The 12,672-nt window shown below is 52.7% G+C and overlaps 1 protein-coding gene across 1 annotated transcript in view; it reads right to left on the reverse strand.

Moving 5' to 3' along the window:
- The window catches only part of LOC111152284 (splA/ryanodine receptor domain and SOCS box containing 4), a 59,989-nt gene extending 48,878 nt beyond the window's left edge, over positions 1 to 11,111 (reverse strand). The window contains exon 1 of the mRNA XM_022510760.1: positions 10,418 to 11,111. Within this exon, the coding sequence (XP_022366468.1) occupies positions 10,418 to 11,111 (694 nt within the window). The remainder of the gene's footprint in view (positions 1 to 10,417) is intronic.
- Positions 11,112 to 12,672: the final 1,561 nt, after the last annotated feature.

Raw genomic sequence — 12,672 nt, forward strand, 5'->3', positions numbered from 1 at the left:
GGATTTTAAAAGAAGACCTGGGAAAACATGGTGCCAGCTAGGGTGAGGCACATGAGTCAGGTCAGGGTCTGAGTCAGCCTACACCAAGAGGTGCCTGAGTTATGAGGGAACCAGAAAAGACGCTGGAGAGGTTGGGAACAGGTGGGTGGGAGGGAGCCTAGGGCAGATGTGCAGTTGAGACAGCAGCAGGGTTCCTGAACCTCTCAGTCTTCACACAGCACCACACTCAGCCCGTTCCCAAGACAACCTGGGTCTTCTGAACTCCAGAGGAGTTGGACTAAACGTCCCACCCCCACTTGGCACCCAGCCTCCAGGTGAGCCCTGTGAGTGGCCGTCCGCTGTGACGCTGGTCCCTCACCCAGAGGTGGCCGTGCTTAGGGAGAATAACGGGATTCCCCATGCCCCTCTGAGTCAGGCCCCAATACTGGGCAGAGAGCTGTCCTCCACCTTACTGAATACCAGAAGCAAATCTGCCCTCACTGGGACACCTTGTGAAATGCATCTTGAGGGAGAAACATCAGCAGGGCGAAGCGAGATCCAGAACAAGGCTGGAGCTCCAAACGGATCAACTCAGACACTTCTACTTAAATGTTTCCAAAGCCAAGGCGACAATGTCTTTGATGGCAGCTCTGGCCCCTTGCGGCTCCCCAGTGGGGTCCCCCCCACCTCGGGGTATCAGGTGTCTCACTGGCTTAGGTCCCAGAGGATGACAGGGCAGCCGGTGCCCACTGGGGCCCCCGGCAGAAGGGTCACGAGGCGGGGCTCACAGCTCTATTTATAGAAGCGGCCGCCACTGAGGAGGAAGAACTGGGGAGAACCAGCACGGCAGTATTTTCCAAGCTCACGCTGTCTCGGCTTAATTTCATCCCAAGCAAATAAATCATTAAGGAGGCACCGAGTCTTGGAGGATCTGATGAAGAAGGGCCATTAAACGGCACAGCCTTAACTTGAATTATGGAAAGCTTCAGACAAGCAGCCTTATTAGTGTCTGGCTGGGCTGTAAGTCATGCTAACGGCCCCCTTGCCTTAACCGGGGGACACGACTGGGAGGTGCGGCAAACATGGTGCTGCCAGCCAGCGAGGCTGTTTGCCCTCCCCATCCTGCAAGTCTGCTGACCCGGTTTCTTGCCAGCCCTGCAGCCCCCACACCATGGCTGCGCCATTCTCAGGGGGCACTGGTGAGAAGGAGCTCAGCCTGGCTGTCCTGCATCTGGGGTATGGAAATGCTGTGGCAGCCAGACTGCTGATGCCGGCTTCAGTAAACCCTTCTGCTAGGGCCCGAGACCACTGGCAAAGCTGGAGGAAAAGCTGGAGGAAGACTCGCCGTGACCTGATGGGCCCTGAGGTTAGAGGTGGGGATGCCGCTGGCCACCTGGATCGCTGGCCACCTGGATCCCTGTGCGGATGGCTGCCTCCAAGTTCGTGCCAGGAGCCAGCTCTCTGCCCTCCTTGGCCTCAGGCTCCTGGTGTGGAGAGTAGGGGACACTACCTTGTCCTCATCTGTGGGGATTAAATGAGCTGCTGCGTCTAGGGCACCTTATGAGCATTTGTATGGGACTGTGGGGATTTAAATGAGACAATGAGACGCATGAGCAGCTCCAAGCGGTGTTTGGCCTTTTGTAGGTGCTCAATCGATGACTGTTAAACAAAGAGCTGTTTCTATTTGCAGTAATCCTTTCCCAAACAAAGTTGGCCGCAAGGAAAAGTCATGGATTTTCTTGTGTGTACCTTGCTGGCAACTGGGTGAATTTGGGCTCCAGGACAGGGAAACTGAATCACGTGGTGGCTGGGGAGGATGAGAACAAGAGGAAAGTGGGGCTGGATGGGAAAGGGAGGAAGGCACAGCTGGACAGTGGGAGGGTGGGGAGATAGGCGGGAAGGTGCGGGAACGGCCCTCAGGTCAGCCAGGCAGGACAGCTGGTGGGCAGAGCCAGGCTTGGTCACAGCAGGCTTTGTTGGGTGGCAGGGAGGAAACAGGCCATTTCCAACAAAGACGTTAGCACAGAGCAAGGCATGGAGGAGTAAGCAGTCTGGCTTGGCTGCAGGATCAGAGTGGGGGTTAGAGAGGTGGAAGGTGGGAGCAGGGGACTCCCTGCTTTGTGGTCTGAGCAGGGTGGAGACGGGGCTCCAACATGCAGGAGGCCCAGGGAAGCCATGGAGGGTCTCAACACTGCCCAAGCTGCCCAGGCCACTTCTTAGGAAAGCATCATTCTCCTCCTAAACTCCTATGTCCTCTGTCCTCGATGTCAGGGGTTTTCAACACAAGCTTACAGACTGCATTGAATTCTCACTGTCTTGTTTCTGGCGAGGTGCATTTCAAGGAGGATTGGAGGCAAGGTTAGGTCTGGTTCTGCTGCTAATTAGCCGGTGACCTTGGGCAAGTCCTCCCAGCTCTCTGGTCCATTCAGCTCCCACCTGTAAAATGAGGGTCCAGCCCCAGCCACCAGACAGCATCTGTTCCCACTCCATTGCCTGGGGCCTGCCCTCAGCCTCCTGCCAGCTCCTCTTGGCCACCTCTTGCCCCTTCCCTTTCCTCCAAGGGTCCAGCAGGGGCTAGCCACAGCCGGGCCTAGTGGCCATCTGTTCAGAGGCAGATGGTGCCCCTCAGGCCCGGCCTCTCAGCAGCTCGTCCCCACTGACGACACACGTGGGCCACAGCTGGGGAGGAGCCCATTTATTTGGACATCCTTGCTGAGCACACGTTCACCAAGCAAGTCACCACCAGAAACTACAAAACACTTAAACCAGACGCTTAGCTGGAAACCTTTGAAACTGCTCGTGGGGAAGGCTCAACATTCCCAGCTCATTTATGACAAACTCACAGTGGTCTCTGAACCTCAGGTGGCATTTCCATCAAGTATCTGAAAGAGAAAGGAAACAAAAACCTCCCCCAAACCAACATATTCCCTTAGGTGAGATCCCTCAGACCAAAATTAATAACCATAATTATTTCCACATTTAATAACACTAACAGTAATTTTACCAATCTACGGGAGCTGTGACAGTCATGATTGGCGCTTTTTTAAACCTACATTTTCCAGTATCTTCTATGGGCCAGGCACACCCACAATCCCGACGCCTGTGGCATAGTATGTTTCTATTACTACTACAGATAAAGAAACTGAGGCTCCAGAGTGAGCTGACTTGCTCAGGGTCACAGCTCATGAGCAGCCCAGTCAGGAGTGAGCCCCAGCTCTTCCCATGAGGCCCCATGGAGGCCCTCTGAGAGGAAGAAGGCAGGTGCAAATTGTTTCCAGTGCCCCTGTGTGTGACTCCGCTGTGGCCCACTGCAGACACTCTCCAGACTGAGCCCGAGTTTCAAAGAACCCTTCCTGCAGGCAGGACTTCCAAGAGTCAACCTCCTGACTGTTCAAATGTGAACCGCCCCCCCACCCCCCCACACTCAGAGCAAGGCCACAAAAACTGCTTTCAGCTGAAAGTCTGTTCCTTTTTGTGGCAAACAAAGGGTAGGGGCCAATTTCTGAATGTCAAGATTCTGAATTGAATGGCCCAGCCCATCGCAGAGCCTGGGCCCTGGTCGAGTGTGAGTTCAGATGTGCTGTGCTCGACACACAATGAGAGGTGGGACTGGGTCATCCTAGGGTCAGGCTTCAAGGGGGTGGCCTCTCCTAGCCAGCCTCCCTCTGTTCCAGCCAACTGTGACTCGGTCCCCCTGAGGAAGGGAACAGAAAAGCTCAGTAGGTGATGGGAGGCCAGCAGATTCGTAGGCACTTTCTGAGTGCCTACTCTGTGCTCAGTTTCAAGAGGTGTCACGGAGGGAGTCCCTGACTCAAAGAGCTATCAGCCTCGGCCCTGGCAAGAGCAGCAACAGCAGCCCACCCCCATTATAGAGGTGCCCCACACAGGTAAGCAGTAAGGGGACTCTGCGTGCTGACATGTGCCCCACGTAAGGACTCAGCAGATTCTACAATTCAAATGCTCCTAGTCCAGTGCTGTGTTTGAAGCCTCCATCACGGCAAATTAATGTGGTTCTACTGTACTTTAAACTAGAAACCAAACCATTCACAAGATTCATCAAGGGACCCAGATGTGCTCAGCATGGGACATGGCACAGGTGATGCTGGGTAAACACAGTCAGACCCAGAGTGCCCTCCAGCACACACCCCTACTCTGAGCCGCACACTGGACTGCACTTCATTTCTGCTTCATTTCTAATCCTCACTGCAACTACACAAGGCACACATAATTATTCCCACTGCACAGAGAGGAAAACAAAGGCTCGGGGATGTTAATTAGCCAGAAGGGGGCAGAAATGAAATGTAAATTGTTTATTCTTAAAGATTATGTCAAAAAAATGGAGGTCTGAATAAAATAAATTGTGATACAACCATACCAAGAAAACCCACACAGCTATTAACAAAGAATGAGACAACTCTACAGTAATCATATTAAATAATTGCCAAAATCTATGAGGGGGGAAGTGAGATACAGAGCAATGTTTACAGCATGATCACATTCAGGCAAAATTTCTTTGTCATAAATTTCTGTAAGGACACACGAGAAACTATTAAGGTGGCTGCCAGCAGGGTGAGGAGTTAGGGAGCTAATGGGTGGGAGGGTATTTCATTGTAACATTTAAATTTGTTGCTATGTGCACAGTTTGCCTTTCAAAAGTAAATGTGCACATTTTTTTTTTTTTTTTTAAAGATTTTATTTATTTGTCAGAGAGAGAGGGAGAGAGAGCGAGCACAGGCAGACAGAATGGCAGGCAGAGGCAGAGGGAGAAGCAGGCTCCCTGCCGAGCAAGGAGCAGGATGTGGGACTCGATCCCAGGACGCTGGGATCATGACCTGAGCCGAAGGCAGCTGCTCAACCAACTGAGCCACCCAGGCGTCCCATAAATGTGCACATTTTTAAAAAAGATTTTATCTATTTGAGGGGCACCTGGGTGGCTCAGTCGTTAAGCATCTGACTTTGGCTCAGGTCATGATCCCACATTGGGCTCCCTGCTTGGCGGGAAGGCTGCTTCTCCCTCTGCCTCTCCCCTTGCTTGTGTTCTCTCTCTGTCAAATAAATAAATATCTTAAAAAAAATTTTTTTAAAAGATTTTATCCATTTAAGAGAGAGAGAGATTGCAAGAGAGAGCATGAGCTGGGGGGTGGGGGGGTGCTCAGGGCAGAATGACAGAGCAGAGGGGTGAAGGGGAGACCAGGTCTGGGGCTGGAGGGCCAAGGAGCTGGAGGGCCAAGGTGCTGCTTCTAGACATTAGGGAGGTTGGGAGGACCACAGCACCTGGGAGACACAGGGGAGTCGAGCAAAGCTGTTGAGTTCAGCGCTGACTGGAGGATGGCTCTGGCAAGGGGATGGTGTCCTTGTACTCAGCCTGGTTGAAGACTCTCGCTGGCCTTCATCAATACCAGAAGCCTTGGCTGACTGCCGGCCTCTTCCGCTGAGCCGCTGCGCCAATAAATACTGTTGGCAGGTCAATTAAACCATCTAGGAACATCTGTAAATACAGCTTCCCCGGCTCGATGCAGGTGGACAAGCCCTCCCTGCCAGTTAGGCCTGAGGTCCCAGGTTTCCCACTCTCCGCCCTCCCAGAAAAGGAGCCCCTGTGCCGACACCTGCCCCATGGAATCAGGTCCGACGTGGTGGGCAAAATGGAGTCAGAGCTGGCCTAGGCGGCAGGAGGCCAGGCACGGGGTGCCGATGATGGACTGGGGTGAAGCACAGCCTTCCTACTTGCTACCTGCTTGGCCTTGAACAAGTTCATGAATTCTTTACCTCCCCAAGATTCCATTTTCCCATCTACAAAATGGAAATAACAGCAACATCGCCTCAAAGCTTATTGTATGGGTTAAGAAAAAAGAGAGAGAGAGAGAAAAGAACACTTGGCCCAGAGTACAAAACATGGGTGGCATAAAATGAAGTATAATTGTAATAACCCTGAAATCACAGCCACGAGGGCTCCCAACCCGCCTGTCTCTGTCTGGGGCTCCTCTCCACTTCCTGTGTCGCTCATGCACCACTCACCACCCAAGATCTCCAAGACAGGAGACAAAGCTGTTCTGTCAACCCTCCTGGCCTCCACCATGGGGCAGGCGGGGCTGGGGAGCAGAGGAGCGATTCCGGAAGCCACCCTGAAGCCGATTCCAAAGGCCCAGCCCACCTCACAGTAGTGGGGCCAAACCTCACAGCGGTTGGGACATTTTCAGTGACATTTTCCTGTTAGCGACCAAAGCATGCCTGATTCATGGACACTGCTGGGGCTGTCTTGCTTTTCAGAATACCCTTTGGAGCTCTGTGCTGAGCCAAGAGCTTTGAGGGCTGGAAATGAAGGCGGGAGGGAAGAGAATGGTTGGAACAGCATCTCAGGGTCTCCCCCTGATCTGCCACTGAAGGAAAGGTCCTGTGGCTGTGTGGCCACCCAGCCTAGTAGAGCCGACTCTCCTTTTCCTTCCCTTCTTGCCCCTTCTGCAAACATCTCCACAAGGGGCCCGTTGGGCCAGTGTGCCTCAGTTTGAGTCTCCTGATTCCCCTGCTTACTGTGCGACCTCGAGCAACTGACTCAAGCTGTCTGGGCTGCAATGTCTTCATTGTAAAAGGAGATAATACAGGCATTCGCTGAAAGAGTAGTTGCAAGGATTAAATGAGTGACAATGTGTGAAGTGCCTAGAATAGAGGCCAGCACAGGCTAAGCACCTCGTGAGAGGTAGTTATGGATGGTGTATTATTACCACTGTTATCACTTGGGCTGTGGGCCGGGTCATCTGGAGACAGCTTGCTTGCTTGCCTGGTCTCGGTCCCAGGCTTTCAGATGGCAGAGCCCCTGGGCATCCTACAGTTCTTCTCAGTAAGTCCTGAGAGGTGAAGCTGCTTCACTCCATGCTGTGGCTGAAGAATGTATTTGCAACCAGAAAACACGCTTCTAGAAGTTCTACCCCCAATGAACACAAACTCCTAGAAGCTCTACCTCCAATGAACACCAGTTCTAGAAGCTCTACCCCTGACGAATACATGCTTCTAGAAGCTCTTTACCCCTGACGAAAACATGCTTCTAGAAGCTCTACCCCCAATGAACACAAGCTTCTAGAAGCTCTACCCCCAATGAACACCAACTTCTAGAAGCTCTACCCTTGGTGAATACATGCTTCTAGAAGCTCTCTACCCCTGATGAAAACATGCTTCTAGAAACTCTACCCCCGACAAACACAAGCTTCTAGAAGCTCTACCCCCAAATGAACACAAGCTAATAGAAGATCTGCCCCTAATGAACATATGCTTCTAGAAGCTCTACCCGCCAACGAACACATGCTTCTAGAAGCTCTACCCCTAATAAACACATGCTTCATCATTAAATATGGTTAGTCCTTTTTGAGTCTTGCTTTCATAGTCATAAAAACTCAAACACTGAGAAAAGGAGATCCATCAACTTACTTCTGTCACACTAGAGAAGAAGCTTCTCTATTCAGGCCACTTTTGTTGTAATCCATAGGTGAACCCAGGACCTGGCTTGGCTCGCCTAGTTAATGGAAGCCATAAGCACCCATTGCTGTGTGTCTGCTCTGTGCCTGCAAGCTTTATCATGTTCATTTTACAGAGAACAACACCAAGGTTCAGAGACATGAGGTCATCTTTATGCCCAGCCTTCTGGTGAGCACTGGGGCCAGAGTCAAACAGTCTGTGAGGGGCCTCGGGCACCCTTCTCTCCCCAGTGATCTTCTGGGGAAGCAATCCCAGAGAGAAGCCCTGCCTTTCTGTTCCAGAGTCTGTCTCTGATTGTGCTTCCCCATGTCCCTGTTGGGTCTGAGTGTGGAGGCCTGACATCGTGTGCACAATCAACATTGGTTCAGAATTCTTGTGTACAGAACCCCACCTGGGTCATTCCCTGCCCAGGGACTCCCTAGGGCCAAATCCTTCCTGGTCCCAGGGGATACCCCTGGGAGACATCAGCCCAGGTCACTAGCTACAGGCATCACATAGTCCCCTCCCAACCAGCTCCATCAGACTCCATGGCAGCACGTCCTGTGGGTCACTCTGTAGTCAGGACTTGTCCTAGGCTGACCATGACCTTTCAAAGCCCAGAAAAGCTGAGGTCCCCCTTTCTGCCATCATATCCTGCCCATAATAGAGAACATTTACCCCTGTCTGGAGAACAGACCAGTGCGACAGCAGACAAGCCAATACTGACACGGAACGACAGATGCTACAGGCTTGCATCACATGACATCTTGGCCTTCTCTTGCCTTCTGATGAGCATTCCAGCTTCAGCCAACCTCAAAAATCACTGCCAGTGGGGAGGAGGATGAAACAGGCCAAGTTTCGGATGCACCAAGCTTTTCCAGCCACCTGAAGTATCCAAGAGCTCAGAATGCCTCGAGAACAGCTGTCCTTTCCCACCAGCTCCCCACCAACATTGCACCGAGGATACCAGGGCTCGACTGCTCCCGATCCTAACATGCATGGGGGAGCCACCGGCTACAGCCTCGTTAGAACCTTAGCTTTGTACCCAAAAACCGAGCAACAGGTAATAGCTGAGTGTGAACCAATACCCAATACCCAAGGGAAAGCCCACCTTGGAGGCCCAACTGTTGGCTCAAGGAACTCCTGCTGTCTATCAGTGTCAGCCTGTAATCCCAGCCACCATATAATTGGTACTACCATACCAATCTCACTGCAGCTATGAAAGGGACCTGATACTGTCCCATTTTACTGATAAACAAAATGAGTTGTAAAGCATTAGAATGACTCACCAGAGTCACAAAACCATTGAGCACTGGGGAGGCAGTCGGCACTAAGGCACATCAGCCTCCAAAGACTTGTATGCCAAGTCCAATCTTCTGCTCCCAAGATAAATTCTGGCAAGTAAATTTTCCAGTTCTGCTTGAAAAGAGTGTTTGTTGCTGCTGTTGGTTTTCTTAGTACAGGGGTTTGCCTGGTCCCCATGTCTATGAGGGTTCCAGACATTCTCCATGAGGCACTGGGATGATTAAACTAGCCCTTCTCAGGACACACTCATCTGCTCCTGGATCCAACTGGTTAATCAGAGAAAACAGAACAACACTTCACCATGAATGGCAATCTTCGTCTAACAACCATGAAGATGAAGTCTGAGCAAGAATGTCCCCTGTTACACCGGAGAGCTGAGCACACCAGCCACTTTCTGCAGGCCTGCCGCCCTTGAAAACAGCCAACCTACCCTACACTTGAGGTAAACATAAACTTTACTTGAGTAAAATGTCGCTCTTGATTTCTTTTCTGGGATGTTACTCTCAGTCCCTCAACTGAAGGGAGAGGGAGGGAGCTTGGGAAAAGAATAGGCCTCAGAGGCAGACTTAGTGGGGGGCTAGTTCTCTGTAGCTCTGCTCTTCCATTCTCTCCTCTCTGAAATGGGAGCAATTAGAGCTCTCGTCTGATGTGAATAAATGGGAATGTTGGCTATAAGCCCCTGCCTCTGTGAGCTTCATCAGGGGGTGTGGCAGGAAGTGTCCTGTGTGGACAAGGAGAGGATGAGCCCGCAAGGCTCCACGGAGTGGGCGGCCATGGACGCCTCCCTGCCTCCCTGAGCAACTCCCTCCTGAAACCATAACCAATGTTGTTGCCATGATTTTGAAGCTGCCTCACAGCATCACGTGCATGTTAAATGAGAAGAGGCCTCAGAGCTGCCAGGGATCACCTCCGGGAGTCTGGGGGCTTGTCTATAGCCTGCAAGGGGGTTTCATTTGCCCACATGGTGTTCTCAGCAGTGGCCAGCTTCAAAAACGGAGCTCTTTCACACAAATCTAGATTTGTGGGTCCTCTTAGAAAAAATCAAAAGATTCTACGACTTCCGGCTCTCATTCCCAAGAGACAATAATCAGATAGAGATGAGGGGGAGGTGACCCCTTTTAACAGACAGTTCACCTGGGAGAGCTGGAAATTGGGTGTTCAGTCCCTGCCTTCAGTAGTCGGTCAGTAAATGATAGTTGTTATTACCAGCACTTACTATTTATCAGTAGCTCAGAGTACAGGGCATTCAAGTGCGGGCACTATGCCTCCTACTGCCACTCTCCTCCTGCTGTGAGCTTAAGGCCCGGCACACAGAGACATCATTTTCCATGACCCTTATGCAGACGGCAACATTCACCATTAGCATCAAGGCAGGAAGCCCTTATTAGATGCCAGTCATTGGCCTACGCACGTCACCTACATTATGATCTTAGTTGATCCTCACAACAACCCTGACCAAGATTACCATCCTTGTGCCACCTTTGCAGATGGGAAAACTGAGGCACAGCACAAGACCACTAAGCCAGTGAATGAGAGAGTCCCAGTGTCCAGGTCCTCTAGGCGGCAGGGTCATCCCAAGTGACAATGGAGGGCGGGGCCTCCCCTGCTCACTGCCGCCCTCCCCAAGGCCTCCGGTGACAGGCAGCCTCTGGAACCCCCAGTGTCCCCCGCCCAACTCAGCACTTACGGTCAAGGCCATTGATGTAGCGCATGGTAACTTCGCAGTGGCCCCACACGGCACTCACCACCGGGTACAGCTTCTTGCCCTTGAGGCCGCGGAAAGCCACGCCCAGATACTGGCCATCCACGACGAAGCTGAGGGTGCCCTCATCCATGTCCAGCACCACGAGCAGCGAGTCTGGCAGCGCGAAGGCCTCCTCGGGCCCCAGGAAGGCAGGGTAGGCCACTCCGGGCCTGTTCTTCCCATCATGGTAGAGGCGGCTGCGGCCCAGGTCCCAGCCCCATGACTCGGCGTCGCTGCCCACCAGTGCCGTGTAGCCCACCGAGTGCAGGGGAGCCCGAGCCGTGGCCACACCAACTACGGCATGGGTGCCCCGCTGCCGCGCCGGCCAGTGGATCTGCCAGGCATGCAGGCCGCGGGCATGGCCCACCTTGCCGCGGATGCCGTCCGTACTCTGGGCCACCGGGTGCCGGTGGAAGGTGAGCCGGTCGTCATCCTTGACGAAGACATTGAGCGAGCGGTCCTCGGGGTTCCACGCATGCCGCAGCTGCACTGCAGGCCCTGCGGCGGGCATGTCCAGCAGCTGGTCTAGCCGTGCGGGCCGCCCCGGCTCAGCCCCCTGCAGCTCCCGCTTGGCCGGCCGCAGTGCCGGCTCCCGCACCTCCACTGACTTTAGGCTCCCCGAGAGCTTCTGGCCCATGGTTCACTGCCGGGAGGGGGCCGCCGCGGGCCACCGCTACCTTGTGGGAGCTTCCGCTCCCCACAACCAGGGATGGGCTGCCGGGCTGGGTACCAGATTTCTGCACCGTATACCTCCGCAGCCTCTACCGGGCTGGGGCAGAGGCCCAAGCTCCTGGAAGAAAGCAAAGGGCACCGGTTATGACAACAGCATAAACAGCTGTTTATGCCCAGAGGCTGGGTTCTTTGCATGCATTAATAATACCAATTAAGTACTATAACAACATCTGGCATTAATCTAGTACTTTCCATATGCCAGACACTGTTTCAAACAGTCTACATTATCATTTAATCCTTAAGTCCTCCCTCTGAGACATGTACATTATTACTTCCATTTTGTAGCTGTGAAAACTAGAGAAGAGAAAGGATAAGGAATTAGCTGAAGTCCCACAGCTAATAATGGGCTGAGCTCAGATTCACACTGAGATCATCTGGCTTCAGAGTCTATGTTCTACTCTTCCAGCAATCATAGACAATTTTATTTTAGAAATAAGGACTGAGCCTAGAGAAGTACAGTGATTTACCCAAGACCACAGAGCCTGGAGAAGAACCCAGGTGTATTTGGTCCCAGGGGACAAGGTCTGTGCCATGGCTGAGGGGAGACAGGGCCCAGGACACAGGGATGTAGAAGTATAAGGTGTGGCCCTTTGGTTCCCACCCTGGCTTCCCTGGGGAGCTTAAATAGTATCTAAAGTGTAGCCAGGCTCAAGAAGGAAGATACACAGTTAGGATCCAGCAAATTCACCCAGAGGCATGAGCATGGACACAAGATAACCATCTGAGGATTGGGTGGAGTCTCCATGGCAAGATGAGTGGGAGGCAGGGAAATAAGGAGGCTACTGTCCAGGCTCTGGAGCCAGATAGACCTGAATCCAAATCCCTGTCTCCATCACTAAACTGTTTGTCCAAATAAAGGTCTTTTAGCCTCTCTTAGACTCTAGTTTCCTCACCTGTAAAATGGGGAAAAGTAGTGCCCTCGGGTAGTGTGGTAATCTGTGAGACAGTAATATAAAGGGCAAAGCCTGAGACTCTGTGGGCAAGGTTTTCCTCTCTGGCTCTGTCCCCGGACATCCCACAAGTACCCCTTCCCTTCGGATGGGTATGCTCTTTCTTTGGGGACACAAACACTGGTTAACAGCACTGACCCCGGACAACCTCCTCTGAGGCAGGATACTGGTTTTCAGGGAGGAGGACTTGGCCACCATCTCTAGGAGGCCAGCCAGAACCCAGGGTGCCTGCGCTGCTTGGAAAGCCCTGGATGTGGGGGAGGATGGAGAGGTGAGCCCCACAGCCAGTCCAGAGCAGAGGTATGTGCCCTTCCCTCTGGTGGAAGAGCTGCTGGGCTCTGAACAACATTCCCCGAGGCAAACCAAGAGGCGGGCCTGTTTCATGCCCTGGCCTGTCTGGCCACCTCCTCCCATCCAAACAGTGGCACACTCCCAGCCACAGTCCAAGTGGAGAAGGAAAGGACACTGTTGCCGCCCAGCACACCAGGGATACCATGGATTCCTTGTTAACTCTCC

Source organism: Enhydra lutris, unplaced genomic scaffold (genome assembly GCF_002288905.1).
Source record: "Enhydra lutris kenyoni isolate GAN:26980312 unplaced genomic scaffold, ASM228890v2 scaffoldscaffold2, whole genome shotgun sequence".
In the NCBI taxonomy this organism is placed as follows: domain Eukaryota; kingdom Metazoa; phylum Chordata; class Mammalia; order Carnivora; family Mustelidae; genus Enhydra; species Enhydra lutris.